Here is a 19,557-nt window from a genome sequence, read left to right on the forward strand (position 1 = left end):
GCAAAGGAAAAACGCATGGGAGGCACACATAACGACTCTGATGGCACTTCTGTTGAACAAGACTAAATCATTCACATCAAATTTAGAGCACTGCAGAGGACGGGCCAACAACTGTAACTGGGGCAGTGTCCTATGTTGGCATCTTTACGAAAGCTCTGCTGGTGATTTGCCATTGTGTGGCATAGCTGGGAACAGTAGAACGAGGGGAAGAGCACTGAAGCTTGCTCCTGTGTATTAGATGCAAGTAACTTGTTTATCTACAACTTGAAAGTTCTAATGAAGCATTCTGCTTCATCATTGGACAGAGGATGGAATGGTGCCATCATCACATCTTGATGCTGTTGGTCTCACAAAACTGTTGAAATTCTGCCAATGTGAACTGTTTGCCACTGTCTGAAATGGGCACTTCAGGTAAACCTTCGATACGAAAGATTTTTATCAGAGTCTCCACAGTGCTAACTGTTGTGGTTGATTGCATGGGAACTGAAACTGTCAAGTAGGGTGCAAATATCTAGCACAGGAAAGAGTTGCCTGTGACTTATGTAGCTTGGGCTTGACTAACAGTTCATATGTGCTATTGTTCAACAAAATCACTGATGCACTAGTGTCTATTGCAAGTGTATTTTGTGGTTGGCAAACTGCAGTCACAAACAATTTATTGGTCTGCTGTGTAACACTAGAATCGCTGCTGGGCTTGGGAAAAATGCATTAATGTTTATTGAGTGAGATCTAGGATAACATGTGCTGTTTGGACTCGTCTTTCTGCAAACAGACAGACTGAATGCAACCATGTTTGCCAAAATGATAATAGTTAGTGTCACAACAGGGGCATGCCTGCTGCTTGTGGGTCATGAAACACCAAGGGCAGGATTTACCACCATTAGCTTGCTGCCTATCGCACTGTTTCTGTTTACTTCACTGCACTGTCCGACACTTGGCATGAACTATGAGTACAACCTGTTTACCATTACTCTGTATTGCACAAATAGGAACAGAATCAAAGTCTACTCGTGCACTATCATATGAATCCTGATGTTCTGCTAATTCCTGCAAAACCTGTTGCAAGCTAGGGTCAGGATATATAAAAATCTGTACATGTATGTGAGGATCTGATGCATACTGAGTAATGGCTTCCCCAAACGTGGCATCACTATAATAGCATTCACACTCACATGTGAATTTGCAATGCTGTGTAAGCCCTTGTTATTAAGCTACCCAGTGCTTACTATTCTGATTAAGTTGCCTACACAAATGAAAGAATTTGTAATGTGCAGCTGCTACATCATAGTATTTGTCTAATGCTATAATTAGAATTAGGTCTTGGTAAGGAACACTTTCAAGGTGGTCAGTTGTAAAGAATTTGCAGAACAACCGATAAATTGACACTCCTACTATTGGAAAAATATAAGGTTACCTTTCCCTACCTTTAATGTGATGCACCATGAAGTTTGTGTCATGCTGTGCACAGAACTTGAACCATTCCTCTTGTGTAGAATCAGATGCATGCAATGGTGGGACGGAAACAGTTGCTACATGATGTGGCGGCACCAGTATGTTGGCTTGCAAAGTGAGCAGACTTGTCATCATGTCTATTAACTCTTGCATCTGCTGCCCCTGAAACTGAACAGTCTGAGTTACTGACAGTTCTTGCAGCAGACTGGCCATGATCCTACATACAAAAACCAGTAAACTGCAAGAAAGCATGAATTGGAGTCAAAGTCACTGGGAATGGGGGGGGGGGGGGGGGGGGGGCAGACAGTCAGTTGCCATGCAATGTTTCGAAACACAAGAATGTAGAAGGAAAGTAAAGGGTAAGCATGGTGAAGGATCTCAGTTTTGCTAGAAAGACACAGAATTAGAGCCACCACCAGATTTTTGTATGGCAGATGAAAAGACATAGTTGTGTTGTGCACTCATGGGACCAGCCTTGTTGCCAGACGTTTGGTCAGACCAGTGGTAGATGCCAAGGAGTTGGTGGGTTCTAGGAAAACAAAAATAATGAGATGCACGCACAGTGTTTAACTCCTTAATGCTGACTCACAAATTTGTGCCATACCAATGCTGTGCTAATAACTTAAGGTTAACTGTTTCTGAATGCCAGTGCCGTTAGATGCCTATTCTTCACCAAGCTACCAATGGTTCTGGCAAGTGGTGCATTGAGTGTTTTTGATACCTCTAAAGCACCATAGTTTTTGATTTTTATCTTTCATCTAAAAATTTATTCAGGAATTAAGCAGTTAAGTAATGCCATTTTACTTAACTTGAGTAACAGCAAGTCCAGAATACAATCCATTGCGTGTCCTTGAGATAGGCAGGTTCATCATACACAATACCAACAGGGGCTAACTCATAATGTTTTGAGTACATGGGCAGAATTCAACTAACTGACAGATGCTAGCTTAGGTGGTGCAGTGTCCTTTAAGTTGGCTCCATGGTGGTGCTGGTCGTGTGAGCAGAGGAGGATGTGTCACAGAACTGGCCACAGGTTGGCAGGGCAATCACATGGGTTACTGCCAATTTCTAGACATTGAATGCATGGCATGGTATCAATAGCCTCTGATATCACAGTGTGGACCAGACAAATGTAAATGCAACAGGACACAATCAGGATACTTGAACACCTACATATGCATATTCTGAAGTATTTGAATGGTGTGGGCAGTAGTATTTGAATGTACATTGTCATGTGAAACGATACTGTTATTTGAAACTAGATGTCATTGTTCATTTTTAATTGCAGGATTCAACAGAATGCAAAGCATACCACTGTAATGACGACTACGTACGGTTGACCCATTTTCCAAGTAATATTACAGGATTGTGTCCCTAGAAACTGTGAACCACACTTTTAATACAGGGGGTTGTGTCTGGAATTTGTTTTTCACTGGGGATCTCAAGTGTTTTCAGCCCATGTGTTGGCATTTGCTCTATGGTTCAAAATAACAAGCCCATATTTTGCCTCAGTGACAATTGATTTCAGAAATATTTTACCTTCATTGGAATGATTGTTCAGTAGGTGTTGAAATATTCTCACATGATTGTGCTTGTGCTCTTCATTAAGTTGCTTTGGGATTCATTTGCACAGAGTTTATGTATTTGAGCGTGTTAGGGATGGTTTTATATATGGACCCATGACAAATGTTCATTTGGTTTGCCACTTCATCCACAGTCATCGGTTATTTAAAATCGGGGTACTGACATGCACAACCATGGCATCACTAGTGGGTGTGACTTGATATCCTGCTCTTGCCTTATTTTTCAAACTCCATGGCCCACTTCCATATTTTCAGGCTAGTAGTAAACACTTTTCCCTGGTAAAACATTGCTCCCACATGGATTCTTGTATGAATTTAAGCTCTTGGTGCACCTTCTGACCACAAAAATGAATTATAGAATGTATTCTTCATTCATGAAAATGGAGAGTGCCACAGCCATATTTATTTCATGAGAGTGAAAAGCAAACTTTTGTAGTCTACCCATTTTACCTGTACAAATTTGTCCTCAATAGTTGTACCTCTGTAGGATGTGGCTGAAATGTTGCTGGTGGGAACGATATACTACTAACAACATAGTCCACACCAGAATTTTGCAGTTCAAACACTTTTCTTGCATTTAGATCTTGAAAGAACTACTGTTTATGGCCAGACAAAGTCTCTGCTATTTTAATTAAAATACAGATATATGATAGCCACACATTACACCTGACTGATGTCCTGTAATATGGCTCAAGTGCATAGCCTAGAACTGAAGTAAATATTCAAGAGTTCAAGTATCATAGAATTATACTCTTAAAAAACTGTCTTTCAGATAAAGCTTTCAAATCAGTATGAACACTGTGTGCTCAGCAATTATCATTAGGAAATAACACAGTTCACAATCTGATTCTATTGTCACTGTAGGTGGTGATCATTATTGTAGTTTGCCACAGTTGATTAAAATAACTACACATTCCCTGTCCAATTAATCGTTCAAACAGTCCATAAATCATTGGACCAACTCCTTGACATGAAATTAGGACAAAACTTGGTTGTTGTTTCAACTTGTAACTTGTACTAAGTTGCCTGCTCTATATTTCCCTGTATTGGTGGACATAGATCTCATACATTTCATAACTTTCCACAGACTGACTTAAAATGGGTTCCAACAGGTCTCTTTTATAAGTTTGCACAATAGAAACTGAAATTAGCTATCGTTGTTTCTGGATTTTTGTAAATTGAAATTAAAGATCTACATTTCTGAGTAACAGGTTAGTGGAGGAAGATTTATTTCCAGATGCTGCTATAATTTCTGTAGAACTTTGCTGGTTAGTTTGGCTGATATATATATAGTAACAATATTTTAACTAAGGATGCTAATTACTCAGGAATTAAATGAATAGAAATGTTGCTAATGTATTTTTTCATTGGTTGTATGAATGCTTTACTTATTTCTACATCTTTTTCGGCTGCTTTATCAGGAAGTCAGTAATCAGGTATGTTTTTATGTATGAACAATGATAATGAAATCTGAAATTACTGGTATTTTGTAAGTAACACAGTTTTGAGGCAAACTCATTAACTCCCAATAACCAAAGTAATGTAATAGTAGGTTACTGCATAAGTTCATAGCATTTTTCTGTAAGTTTAATTAACACAATAGATACACATAACAGATATTTTAATCATCAGTCCCCCTTCACTATGTCTGCAATCACTGGGGTAACTTTTTGATTATGTGCAGTAGAAATCAAATGGTTTTGAAGTGAAGAACTCATTGAGCCATGTTCAGAGTGCATTTTTATCTATAAAGGACGTTTTGTGAAGGTTTTTCAATAGAGAGCAGAAAAGTTGGAAATCTGAGGGTGGAAGATCAGGTGAATAAGGTGGATGTGGATTGACTTCCCAACCCAACTCCTGTATAGCTTTTTTTTGTCAGTCTAGCAGAATGCAGATGGGCATTATGTTGGAGTAGCACCACTTTACAGTCTTCACAGTCATTATTCTTGGAAAGTGTCTGCAAGACACCTCAGTTGTTGACAGTAAATGTCAGCAGTGATGATCACATCACTGGGAAGCAATTTCTCATCACCAGTAATGGTACAGGGTAGGAATGGTTGGTATTGTTCACGAGTCAATTGATGAAGAGCAAGCAGAGATACACATATGTCCTCATGCAATTTTTTGTGATTTTGGCTTACAGTATGCAGTACCCATACATCTGATTTATAAACCTTCTCTGTTGCATGAAAATATGTCACAACGATGAAATGATTACAGTTCATCACATTTGCCAGTTCTTGAGAACACTGATGTGGATCATTGTGAATTAATGCTTTTAAATGATCTTCATCAAACCCCAAAGGTCTTCCTGAATGTCGAGAGTGACTAATGTCAAAACAGTTCTCTTTAAAATTAGAAAACCATTTTCTGACCATGCTCTGTGCAATGGTGTTATCCCCACACATGGCCCAAATATTCATGGTTGCCTCCACTGTTGTTGCCCCTCTACTGAAATCAAACAGAAGAATATGTCATAAATGTTCTAATTTCTCCACTTGGAACCACATTTTCTAGTGTTCATAATATCCTAATGACAATATGTAAACTCCAATAGCAACACTGAATGACAAATAAAAAATGACAGTCAATAAATAAATGCATATCAAGGGGAATACCAACATGCAAAATAAAAACACTATGAACTTGAGCACCAACCTAATAGATAATAAATCCCTCAGTCAATATTATAATTTTTTAGGAAAGGTGCATGTGCTGTATAAATGTAGTGAAAATATCACAGAATTTGAAAAAAAAAGTTTTTGAGGAAGAGAGACATAATAGCTGAAAGGATCCATTTGCTTTTTTATAATGTGAAAAAGCTGTAACTTGCCACAAATGGAGAGAACAGTGCCATCTCGCAGCTAGTGAGAGTGCAAAGCCATATTGTTAACATATCAATCATTAGAATTAAAGTGCAAATATGTACTGATTTGCCCTTTTATATTCCACTGACAAATATCCTTTCCATTACCGTATTTTTATTAGGCTTCTGAATGATGAGAATAATGATAATTATAGGATACATTAAAGATGACAAAATGGAAGGTCATTCTTGAAGGTTCACATATTAAGGATGAATTTCCTTATTTGTCAACACTGTTAAGATAGTTAAAAAAATCAGCTGCTATGAAACATGATCTCACATCTGTGCATTAAATGTTCAAACCTGACATACGAGGCTTAAATTTCTGGTGATATTCCTTGTGATGAATCAAAAAATTATAAGGATGAGAAAGCCAATTATATATAAAATTAATTAGTAAATACTGAAGAAATGGTATTTTTTGCACATGCAAGGAAAATGATGATTACTTCAGTAACAACCAGAATAAATTTAAAGAAGTAAGGATACCAAGAATTCTGGCTCAGACAGTTTGTCTTTATTTACCCATGCATTCTACCAGTATGGTAGTATTTATCCCTGTGTAAGGTAGATAGCAGTGACTTAAGTGGAAGTGGGTGGGTGCATAGTGCAGGTTGTATAGTAGGAACAATTGCTAAAGTGAGAACCTTGGTGTTGGGATGGTGGTCTGGGCATTTTAAAGGGTCAGTAGTGTGGCAAGGCTATCAGTGAGAGATTAGCTCATAACTCTAATTGAGAAAGTAATAGTCCTGGAGCGTTAACTTACTGAGACATTCAAGGTCTGGGTGGAATTTATTTATGAAAGGGGTGTTTCTGTGTGTTTTAAAAGTAACGGGTGCAGTTTAAGAGGGCAAGAAGGAGTGTTCTGGCTGGGAGATTTGTTTATGAGCAAGAGCAGTAGGGTAGCTGCAGCAGGATAGAGACTGAGAAAAATTATTGGTATAGGTTTTGAGGGATTTCATGTTGGGGCAACTGTGTTACTATGAATACTTTGGTTACAGGAAATAGTGTGTTTGATATGGAAGGTATGGAAGCCATGGAGCTGAACATATTCATATCTGTTGGTTGATTTGATATGGGCCAAAAATTGGCAGCATGCTTCAGTGAGATGGAGATCAAAACAGAGGATTATGGGTTGGGATTTGGAGAAGGACCAGGTGAATGTCAACTTGGAGAAGGAATTGAGCTGCTGAAGATAGTGAAGGCATTATTTTTCACAATGAGTACAGATGCCAATGTACCATCAAGAGAGATGTACCAAGCCAGGGTGTGCGGCTTTTGGCAATTGATGAATGCCACCTCCATACTGCCCATGACCAACTGACATAGGATAGAGCCATCTTGGTCTTCATAGCCATTGTCCTCACATATTTAGAGGTGTGCTCCAGAAAGATAAATAAGTTACAGACAAGAATGAATTTGGCTAGTGTTTAAATGAGGTTTTAGGAGATTTTGATGTGGACGGTTAATGTTCAGGAGCAGAGGCCATGTGATTGTGAAATATTGGTGTAGACTTTTCATTTTTTCCTTCTTCACACCCATCTTCACTTCTCGTTCTCTCTCTCCCTTGTATCATCTTTTAACGCAAGCTACATACTAATGCACATTCATTGACTTCCAACTCTCTGATGACCTTTTATTTATCTTTGGTTCCCTTACACACAATTTTACTGATAGGCACAGTTACCCAAAGTACAATTCTTGGAAATCACTCTCCATGAATTCATCAACTGTGTAAAATTCTCGCTCTTTTAGCGGGGTTTCTAATACTTTCTTGTACTTGTGTAAGGGAGTCAAATAAGCTGTCATTATGTTAAGTGTTCTGAACTAACTTTGGAAAGTTTCTCTGGGAGACAGACCTAGAATGTATCTAATGGCTTTCTTCTGCCATTGAAAAATGTAAGCTGACTCAGGTGCATCCATCCAAAACAGTACTCTAGATTGCAGATGTGATTGGAAGAAGCCACAATAAGAGTTAAGTAGCAGTTTCTTACTGATATGTTGTCTTAATTTATGTATGAAAAATAAAACTCTTGCCAATTTGCTGCTTAAATAATTTATATGTCCATCCCATGATAGCCTTTTATCAATCACAAGGCCAAGTACTTTCATGTTCTTATTCTCAGACTTCATTGCTCTTTGAGAATGAAATAAAGTTCTTCTGGTTTTGCTTTAATTAATGGACAGCTGGTTGGCTATATGCCAATGATTTGTCATCTCAATAATTTCTCTGTTGTAACTTTTAAGATTTTGCAAGTTTTCATCTGTAGTTGTCAGCATGATGTCATCAGCATACAGCACATTCTCATGTAGTATGTGACATGAAAAATAAATTATATATGCAGTGAAGAGAAAATCTCAAAGAACTGATCACTGTGGTATTCCATGTTTAATTTTCAACAACTGTTAAGCCTGATTATTTGTATATACTAACTGTAGCCTGTTAGTTAGGTAGGTTCTAAATATATTTAGTGACTTATCTCTAATGCCATAGTAAGCTAGTTTTATTAATATAGTCTCATAACACTGAGTTTGATGGCTTTGCTCAAGTCTATAAGTGTAGCTCATCTCTTTTCAACACTCTCATATATAATCACTAGAAGATTTCCTACCACTTTTACTGCTGAGAGATTTGATCTAAAGCCAAACTGCTTTACATTCAGTGACCAATCTTTACAAAGTAGTCATATATTTGTTTGTTTATACAGCTTTCTGTTACTTTTGATACAACTGGAACAAGTAAGATAGGCGTGCAGGGTCTGTTTAAAAAATTCCGGAACTTCCTCCACAAAGTTTTTCTACACATACCTTTTACTTATTGTGCATGGTCTCCTTTGACATACTCTCCTCCACAGTTGATACATTGCTCCCAATGGCATTTCCACTTTCAGAAGCAGTCTTGCTTCTTGCTGGATTGCGCAAAGTGCTGTCTGCAAATTTTCTTTTATCTCATTCATTTCTGCTAATCTTCACAATGAAAAAAGTCCTCATGTGTCATGTCTGGAGAGTAAAGAGGATGAGGCAGCACAGTGATTTCTTTTTTTGTGCAATGGCTACACACCAACAGGTATGAATGTCTGGGTGCATTATTGTAATGCAAGAGCCATGGATTGCCTCACCACATTTCAGGCCATCTCTTTCTCACATTTTCTTGCAGGTGTCACAACATGTCCTGATAGTAGTATCGATTAACAATTTGTTCCTGGAGCATGAGTTCATGGTTAACTAATCCTTCGGTAGATGTCAAAGGGTGTCCTAAATGAGGGTCATCTTTAACTTCCGTCTAACCGTTTTCAAACTGTGTAACCATTCATACACCAAGTACAGCTTAAGTACTCATCACCATAGGCTTTCTGCATCATTTTATTTGTCTCTGCAAAGTTTTATTGAGTTTCATGCAAAATTTATTGCAGACACCTTGCTGCTCTTACTCTGCCATCTCGAAATTCACAAATCGTGTAACACAACATTCTAGTCAATGCAGCACTGACCAATAACTAGCACACATACAACAATGAAACTTCTGGAAATTACACATTAAACACAGGCATATGTAGGGGTGCCAGACGCATTTAGTGCCAATACACCATTTGTGCAAAATTACAAATGTTCCAGAATTTTTTCAACAGACCTTGTATAATTACTAGGGAGTTGTCCTTCTCCTTTCTTAAACACTGGAAGGGTAACAGCGCTTTTAAGAGCTCCAGGGAAAATGCTACGTGCCACAATTCTGTTGGCCTGGTAAAGTAATGGCATCTTAATTTCATTTGATATGCTCTTTATGTCAAAATTACTCATTCCATAATAGTCCTCCATTTTAGAATTTCCAAGCTTGTTAATTGCTTTGGTAACATTGTGGAAAATTATTTTAGCCCGTGGGAAGGTATTTATATTTTTTCTTTAGGTAAAAGTGTCTCAGCAACTGTGTTATTGTTGCAATTAAAATAATTACCACCTGTACAGTTTACAAAGTATTCCTTTAATTCATTGGAATCTATGAGAATGGTACTGTCTTTTTTGCATTGATTTATTCACTTTTAATGATATTCCATGCTGCTTTACAGCTATTTTTAGATTTCAAAATGTAGCTATCATTTGCTTTACACTTGGCTATTTTAATTTCATTTTTGTAGACTTTTTTGAGTTTTGCATGTATCTTTTTAAGTTCACAACTTTTAATAGATCTATCTTTAGCTATGAGAAGTAGTAATCTTATTTTATTTAGTTTTGAAGTATACCATATTTTAGTATGTTTTGGTTTGCATTTGGTGTCATTGATATTTTTCTTGTTGCTATTTAGTATGCTTTGAACAATGTCTAAAAACTGCATAGTGCATTCATCAATAGTTCTCTCAGAGGTCAATTTAAAGGACCAGTCCACTGATTTTAGTTCCCTTATCATATTTTCAATGTTATTTTTATTTAGTATTCTGTACTTTACAAAGAAGTCAGTAGCTCCAAAGTCTAGGACTACTGTAATCTATTTTTATGTGGTTCTGTTGGTTGTATTGAATACTGTGTCTCCTAGAGGTAAATAAAGGTCAGTGCATATATGTCTTTATAAACTGAACTTATGATATTACTTTTACAAATAGATGTTTCAACTAGAGGAATTGTTAAAAGATTAAAGAGGATTGTAATTGCTAAATGTTGTAGATAGTTTCCAAAATCTAGGCAACTTGCCTTAAATACATTCTCTATCATGGTAATATGTATTTCTCTCAATAGGGTTTGGATTGTTTGCATTTACAAGTGCTGTCGACATATTTGCTGCATTGGAGGCTGATGGGATTATTGCAGGATTCATGGCAGTATATCTGAAATATGGAGAACCATATTTATTTTCTCCTTGGGGTTCCATAGCAGCGTACTGGGATGGAACAGTATTTCTAATATCATATTTAATAATGGCATATTGTGCCAGCAATGGGTATGTGACTGAACGTTACTGTACTCTTTAACACTGAAACTATGCATTACAGTTTTATTTCTCTTTAGAAAGTAACGGCACTGTAATGTGCACTGTCATACTGTCATATATATTATTTGACAGCTATTTGTCCATGTTAAACAATGAAAGAGCTTTCATAAATCAGTCTTCATTTATTATTCTGCCACAGACTTTCATTATTATGGAAAAATAATTTCCAAAACTTTGAAAAATATACTAGTTTGTGATAAACATAGGAGGGGCAGGATGTGAAGAAACTTTACTGCTGACCAACAATTATTGAAGCTATCACTTTTCATTATTTCATTGATTCATGCATTTATTCATCTGTAGAAAAATTTTGTTTTTGTGGAGGTCATAATTATATATAGCTGAATGACCACTTTGTTATTGATAGCTCTGAATACTGAATTATTATATTAACAAGTCTTATTACATTTACTCTTTCACTGAGTAAATATATTTCATGGGTAAAAATTATTGTTTCTTTAATATATTTAAAGAGTTTTTTTTATTTGCATAGTCCATGTATATCAGTGATACCTTTTTAGCTGTTTCAATACCAGAGAAGGAAAGTTACTACTCACCATATAGCGGAGATGCTGAGTCGTGATAGGCACAATAAAAAGATTCACACAATTAAAGCTTTCAGCGATTAAGCCTTTGCCAGCAGTAAACACACATACACACACGCGCACACACACACACTCTCACATAAACACAACTTGCACACACATCTATAGTCTCAGAGAGCTGAGACCACACTTTTCTTTCAGCTGTCTGTTATATACCAGTATTGCTTGATGAAACATATTGGTTTGAGACTTATCATTATATTTTCTATCCTGTTGTAAGCAGTTGCTATCTGGTTTGATGATTATGTATGGAGATGTTCATTACACTCTGCTTAATTTGGGTTCCATGCCTCAACTGGTAGATATGGAAACCTTATAGGATTGCTTTGTTGTTTGTGTGTCTGTCTGATTGTTAAACTCCCTTTTTCTCAGGAATGAGTAGACCTATCAAGTTAAAGTTTGTGTCACATACTGAGGTCCATGCTCCCTTGATGGTACAAAAAATTGAAGCTTCTAAGTCAATGGTCATGAGCCCAGGAGAGGTGCTGCAGACAATGTTGTGCTGTTAGCAAAGGCACTTGAATTGGTTGTATGCTGCCATAGCCCATTAATGCCAAATTTCACCATATTGTCCTAATGAATACATTTCTTGTATGCTCTGCATTGATTTATGTGGTTATCTCATGCAGTATTACTTGTGTGTTTGAACTGACAACTCTACGTAGATGCCACTGCTCTCGGCCTTTAAGGGAAGGCCATCAGTGACTGTGTTGTCTGTGGTGAGAGATAATACCAGAAATTTGGTATCTTCAACATACTCATGATACTGTGAATCTCAGAATATTAAATTACCTATTTCAAAAATGGAATGTCCCATGCATCTAGCTCCAACTACCATTCTGCGTTCAAAGTTTATTATTCCCATCATGCAGCCACAATCATGTTGGAATCCTTTCCTCATGAATCACCTGAGTACAAATGACAGCTTTGCTAATGCAGTCCCCTTTTATACCTTGAGTAAGTGATACTACCTACGACATTTGTCACTTCAGTGTAATTTCAACATGCTCACTCACCTAGATGGCTCAGTAATATGACAAACTTAGAGCTGTCGTCAGAAATGTCATTACTGTAGAGAAAGCACTTGGCAATAGCAAACCACATAACCAGCTGTTTCAGGTGGAAAGTTGGCAGTTTAGTTTGTAAGTTGAGATGCACAAGCCTTGTCAAAATTTGCAGTGCCTCGAGAATTTTGGGGTAAATTCTAGAGACACTCTTATTTCACCATCTTGAACACACAATATTTTAAGGATGAGTGTGTGAGAGTGGAAATGTGTCTACTGCGACACGGTTTATGTGTGTGAAGGATGGGTGTGTGTTACAAGAAGACTAAAGTTGTGGTGGTCTGTCGCTGACAAGTGGTGGGTGCGCACGCCTTGGAAGCCATATGTCCAGTACAAGGAGTAATCAAGGGCTACTATTTGGCAGTGAAATAGTAGTGACTGTTGGAAACATATGAAATATGGTTTATCTAGAGACTCATATGCTCTGTTGTTTGACTTGCTAGGAGCAAGAACTGTTTTGACAAGCATGATTAAAACCAAAAGGGACTGTCATTACAGTTAATGTTAAGTACTAAGGTTTTCCAGATGGGGTTGATTTGCAAGACTTGAAAGCGCATGCGAAACTTGTGTAGTTGTTTTATTGTGAAGAAGAAAATGTAGTCATGTTGATATGAAAGTGTTCTGAGAGTAAGAAATCATTTCAAAAGTAGAGAAGTAGTTCAGTATCATTTCTGTAACAAGCATGAAATCTTCGGAGAAGAAGCATTGTGAAGATCGACGCAGCCATCTGTCCTGAGAAGAAGATCAGCTGCACACAGTTCGTAAATCACCCTAGTACCACACAGTCTCCATTCGTCAGGAAAATGTAGAGAAAGCACTTGGCAATAGCAAACCACATAGCCAGCTGTTTGAAGTGGAAAGTTGGCAGTTTAGTTTGTAAGGTGAAATCCACAAACCTTGTCCAAATTCTGGTGTCAATGTGGCCCCACACCTGGTTGGAGAGCAGTGACAGATGAACTCTTGTGGTATGGCTGCAGCATGGAAGGAAATCCTGCAAAAGTGCTTGTGTATGGCCCAAACAGCTGCCCACTGCATGGTGATGTAAACAGGTTTGGTAGAACTGTACGCGGTGCTGTAGGTGCAACAGAATCGTGCAACTTTGTACTGAGTCTGTTTGTGACAGTTTGCTGAACAGCATGTTGTTGGTAAGCGGATGAGTGCCATTTGTCAACAAAGTCAACCTGAAGATTGGTAGTTGGTGCACATTGTTCAGATACGTGAGTGGAGGGGGGGGGGGGGGGTGATTTGATGTCGGTGCAACCTGAGAGGAAGACCTCAGGCTGATGTTAGTGAGAAGGTCACCAAAGTGGGAAGACCACAGGTGAGGATGCTCCAATGAAATGAAGCAGACCATAAGTGTGTAATAGCAAACTTTATTGCTTGGCACCAATACATAAAACATGTTTGCAAGCAAGCTACAGCTCAGAACAAACTGACTCCAAAGATGGTCCTGTGGCACTGCTGCTTCCTGTCCAGAGAATTTTTTTCTATGTTAGCTGATGAAATTGCTGCGGAGTTGCTACACACATCCTAAGCATGAACTGGTGAATAGCTGAAATCAAAAGGAGATCTTGTTATTTGTGCAGTATGAACTAAATCACATAGTACAAATGTGTCAGGACTAATGATTGGCCTAGTTTTTGTTTTACTGTACTTTGCTTGTTTGGAAGGAGTATAGTTTTAGTTGGTGAAAATATTGTGCTTAGACAGATTTCTTGCTTGCTGTGACAGTTTGCTTTTCTCAGTTTGGATGCTGATCCAAGATTATTTTGATAGCGTGAGTACAAAGAACTTCTTCATGAAAATGTTTACTTCTCTACTTTCATTGTGATATTTTCACCTTTGGTCCCCCAGGGGGCTCACCACTCTTTGTTGAGTTCGTTCTTGGATACCACAGGGCCCCAGCCTTTGCAGCATATTTTCCCTTCTGTGCTGCATATCTTTCCTCTCGATATTATTTTACCCCTCCCTTGAGGAACATGTCTGGGATGTTTTTGAGTATGTGTTCTGCATTTTCAGTAGCCTGACATCAGAACAGCCTCTCCACTGTTTTTCATTCTTCTTTTCTTTCTTCATCCCCCTTCTCCTATCCTTCCTCCACTTTGGCATTTGTGGTTCCTCTTTCTCTTCTTCCTCTCTGTGCATTCCTAAACACTAGCCCATGAGTCTGACACATAACAGGTGACTGGGTAGTGCGTAATTCCCAGCCCTGGGTCGACAGGTAGGGTTCGCCCATACCTCCTGGTACAGGCCAGACCCAGGGAGGGGTGATTGCCTGAGACCTTGCCTGGTTGGTCTCTCTGTCAGGTGTTCAGGCGTGAGCTGAGGTGTGAACAATCACCTAAGGTAAGTGTGCCACCTCCTGAGGACGGCCTCCAGTTGGAAAGCGCGCACCATCGGAGACGCTAGCAATCGTGGGGGAATCTCTCACAATGAGCCACTCATCTTCTTCACAGTCTACATCTAATAAACAGAAACAAAATGAGGTTAACAATTCAGAGACCCTCTAAGGTGGTTCCTGTGGTTTCATGTACTGAAGATAGTCAGTCCTTTGCAATGGTAAATCCATTTACTATTCAGAAAGGTGTTGGTGCAATTGCTGGCCCTGTAAAATCCTGCTTTTGTTTAGGCAATGGCACTTTGGTATTGGAGAAGACATCTGATTCTCAAGCTCATCAACTGCTTGCAGCTGCGCTCATCCATGGAAATCCTGTTCATGTCGAGACCCATCTCATGCTGCATTCTATGCATAATGTTGTTTACACTAGGCTGCTCAATAGTCTGACGGAGGCAGAAATCCAAACGTACCTCTCTGATAAGGATATCATTACAGTTGATTGGCTGATGAAAAAGGCAGAGGCACCCTTATTGCACACACCCACTATTTTTCTGAAGTTTGATAGAGTAGTGCTTCCCTCCAAGATCAAAGCAGGCAATGAAGTTATCACAGTCTGACCATGTATTCTGAACCTGATGCACTGCTACCACTGTCATCATTACAATCACACTCAAATGTCATGTCAACACCTGGCCAAATGTGTAAGCTGTAAGGATGCTCATGAGGATGATTGTCCGCCTTCTTCTACCCACTGCATCAATTGCAAAGGCAACCACGGAGCTTCATCTCGAGATTGTCTTGCATATCTTGATGAGCAGGCCATTCAGGAGGTCTGCATGAAGAAAAAGGTGCTGTACCCTGTTGTTTGCAAGTTGCTGGCTAGTCAGAAACCCTGCATATTAACATCTGGCACTTACTGTACTGTTCTCGCTACATCTTGCTCCATGAAGGACATGGCCATGGAGACATGTGACCTCAAATTGTAAAATCGCCCAGTGTCATGGTTGCATCCTTGTGCTTCTCCAGCTGTGCAACAAGCCACCAAACTTTTGCCTCATGGGGCAAGGTCACTTGCTACACAACTGGCAGATTTTTTTTTTAGATTAGATTTACTTTCATTCCAATTGGTCCGTATTGAGGAGGTCCTCCATGATGTGGAACATGTCAGAAAAACAACAAAACATGACAAATATTTACAACTAAAACAAATAAGCTAATGTGCCATTATACAGATCCTAAGTGGAATGATCGTCATTTTTTAATGAACACTATATGAAAGTCATTTTACAAATACTAATGCACTAATGCAGGCTGGTAAGGACAGAAGGAATATTCCTGCAAAGACTTTAGACACCCCTGAATTTTTTCTGCCACCTTCAGAGGCCCAAGAAATCAAACAGGGGCAAATGATCTTCTCCTTCACTGACTCAGAGATCCTCTTCAGTGGTGTCACCATTTGATACCCTCACCCAGCCGACCTCCATGTCACTGGTCCTCAGTGCGAACTGTTTTTCTGCTCTGGACTTTGCAGATTAACAGAAGGAGAATGCTGATGCCTCTGTAGATCTTATGGAGCAGGATCCTCCAGCCTCTAACCTCTGTACCAGTGAGTCTTCGAAGGCTGGCACTCGATAGCTGCCAAGGTGACACCCATTCATTTTTCCCTCCTCCCCTTTCCTCATCATGACACTCCTCCAGTGGAATATTTGTGGCCTTAGAGCAAAGAAAGAGGAGTTACTGTTGCTCTTGGAATTGCAGCATCCACTTGTTCTTCACCTCCAGGAAACAAAATTGCGTCCTCATAACTACTTTGACCTCTCATATTTCTTTCCGGTTCGCTTTGACCTTCCCCCAAGGATGGCATTCCATCTCATTGGGGAGTCAAGCTGTTGCAGTTTTCATTTTCCTTCCTCACTTCACCTTTTCCTGTCGTACCAATTACATCCCTTTGTCATTTGGTGTCATGAGGGCAGACTTCCTGCAGCTTATTGGGCAACTCCTTCACCCCTTTCTGCTGCTTGATGACCTTAATGTGTACCATCTCCTTTGGGGTTCTCTCAGAACCTGCCCGAGGGGTGCCCTCTTGGCTGACCTTCTCAATCAACTTAGTCTAACACAGGAGTACCCACGTTCCTTTCAAACTCTATCCACACCAATTTCCATTTGGACCTCTCCTTCTGCACTGCCCAGCTTGTTTGTCATCTAGAGTGGTCCATTCTCTCTGACACATGCTTGAGCGACCATTTCCTGTGTGCTATCTGTTTGCTGACTCGCACCCCACCTATGTACACACATAAAAGGGCAGCTTTCTAAGGCTGACTGGAGGCTTTACTCTTCCCTGGCAACCTTCAGTGAACAACATTTCCCAGTTGTGATGACCAGGAAGAATACCTTACCAGTGCCATCCGTACCACCACAGAATATTACGTTCCTCACACTTCATCTTTACTGCGCTGTGTCCCGGTCCCTTGGTGGACTGAGGCCTGCTGCCACACAATTCGCATGTGGAGACATGCTCTCCACATTTTTAACCATAGTCCTCATTCATTAGAAACAGTATTAATTAGAAACAGTTGTGTGCACAGTGTCTTCGAGCAAAAATGTAGCTGGATTTCATTTACTAGTTCTTTTAACAGTTTCACTCCATTTTCCTTTGCCCTCAGGGGCTCAGCATTCATTTGCTGAGTGAGGGCTTGGCAACCCCAGGATTCCCGAACTAGGGACTGGTAAGTGCCACCTGTCTCCTGTTACAGTAAGCTCTGGGCATGCTTCAACGACCACTGTATGCCATGTTAGTGGAACGTTGTGTGTCACAGGGAATAAGGATCTGGGATTGACTGCCAGATTGCGAGGATGCTAAAAACCTCTATGAAAAGAACCCTCAATCTCAAAGTGAGGTGCGTGCTGATGAGACGCGTGGCTGTTGAGGTGGAACAGTCGTTAGCAGGCGACATGTAGGGAACCTGCTGCACCTCAGTTGCATAAGGCTTACTCAGGCACACAGGGCTCTGTCTGAGTGTACCCTTGTTGCTTGTGGGAGCAAGATGGAACCCTCGAAATCATCATTTTCTCCTCCCATTGGAAAGGCGTACCACCTGGGAGTATTCAAACCCAATCCTCCAAATGAATGAGGAAGGCTAGCCCTCCTGGTAATCTGCATCAGGTGAATTATAGTAACAGGGCTCAAGGAGTCATAAATCAAAATGTGTTTTTGGCCATTAAGAGGAAGGAGGGGATGTGTGAAAAAGTGTTCCCTGCTATATCCATAAGGACTTGGAAGGATGTGCTGAAAGCCTGAAGTCTCATTAAGTGGCTGCGGAATGGTTCCCTATTGGTTGAGACTAACAGGGCAAAGCAGGTGGAACTATTGAAGAAGACTAATATGATGTAACTGTTGAACTGCATAGCTACCTTAACTCTGGCAACTTTGTGGCCATATGTCATGACATTATGGATATCGACATAGCCGAACTTAAACAGGAATGCGTGTTACAGGGGATAGTGGATGTACAGCAAAGGATGCATAGGAATAATAGAGAAACTGAGAAGACCACCACCTTCATTGTGACCTTTAATTCTCCAATGTTGCCCGACCACATCATGGCAGGTTTCTTCCAACTTAGGGTTAGGCCTTATGTACCTAACCCTATACTGTGCTACAAATGCCAGCATTTTGGTCATGTAATGGGAGCTACCCAGTCTAGAGCTGTTACTGCCCTGTTTTTGCAGAGGCACAAAAATTTCAGGAACTAAAAGTCACCAAGCAGATCCCCTATGCTGAAACCAAAAATGAATATAAGGCAATGAAACCTCATGTCTTTACCTCTTCTTATGCTTCCATGTTCATAAGGTCAATGCCTCAATGCAGATGCCTTTCAGTGTACGACCATCCACCACTAGTAGCTGTACTTGCACATTTACATGCCAAAGCAAAACGAGTAAGGATAAAGCAATCTAAGCAGCTGCCACAGAAAATACAAGCAACAGTTCTATAGTAAATGTCATGAAAGCACATGACAAGTGGAGTGCCTCTCAGTGCCCCCTTCCCCCTCATACTTGAAGGAACAGGGTGCAGGGAAAGGTACATGACGTTTGGGTCAAAAGATGTCCCGAGTGCCATCAGACATCATTCTCTCACATCTGGCTGATAAGGCGGACGTCACGGAGTTAGATGCCTTGGATCCAGGCAGCCCCCCCCCCCCCTCCCCATCATTCTACAAGTGCCTCACCTCCACAGTGGAAAGATAAAGGTAAATTAAAACTATATCAGTGAATTGGCTTTTGTCCCACAGTGGAACTTACTGGGGTTCAGGACCCATGTGGAGGAACTCCATCTCTTATCTCAGGGTAGACCACTGCATCTGTGTCACCAGGAGACTCATTTCCATCATAAATCATACACCCCTGAGCTATGAGGCTATGTATTCCATGAAAAGGATGACCTGAGTGGAAAGAGAGCTAGAGGAGGCAACTGACCTTGTTACACGTCTCCCCTGCCCCTTCATCCTCTGTGGTGATTTTAATGCACACAATGTGCTTTGGGGCTCTGCAACTACATGCTCCAGGGCTAGAGTAACTGAGAGGCTTCTCGTGTCATCATGCGCATACTTGCTAAATGCGGACAGAGCACTCACTTCTGCACAGCAACTAGGTTGTTCTCTGCCATTG

General features: G+C 39.9%; 1 protein-coding gene across 4 annotated transcripts in view; it reads left to right on the forward strand.

The window, feature by feature from the left end:
* The window catches only part of LOC126474924 (transmembrane 6 superfamily member 1-like), a 212,423-nt gene that overhangs the window by 106,310 nt on the left and 86,556 nt on the right, over nt 1-19,557 (forward strand). For all 4 annotated transcript variants that reach the window (XM_050102431.1, XM_050102433.1, XM_050102430.1 and 1 more), the window contains exon 3: nt 10,630-10,831. In XM_050102431.1, coding sequence (XP_049958388.1) covers nt 10,630-10,831 — 202 coding nt within the window. The remainder of the gene's footprint in view (nt 1-10,629; nt 10,832-19,557) is intronic.

This window comes from Schistocerca serialis, chromosome 4 (genome assembly GCF_023864345.2).
Source record: "Schistocerca serialis cubense isolate TAMUIC-IGC-003099 chromosome 4, iqSchSeri2.2, whole genome shotgun sequence".
Lineage (NCBI taxonomy): Eukaryota > Metazoa > Arthropoda > Insecta > Orthoptera > Acrididae > Schistocerca > Schistocerca serialis.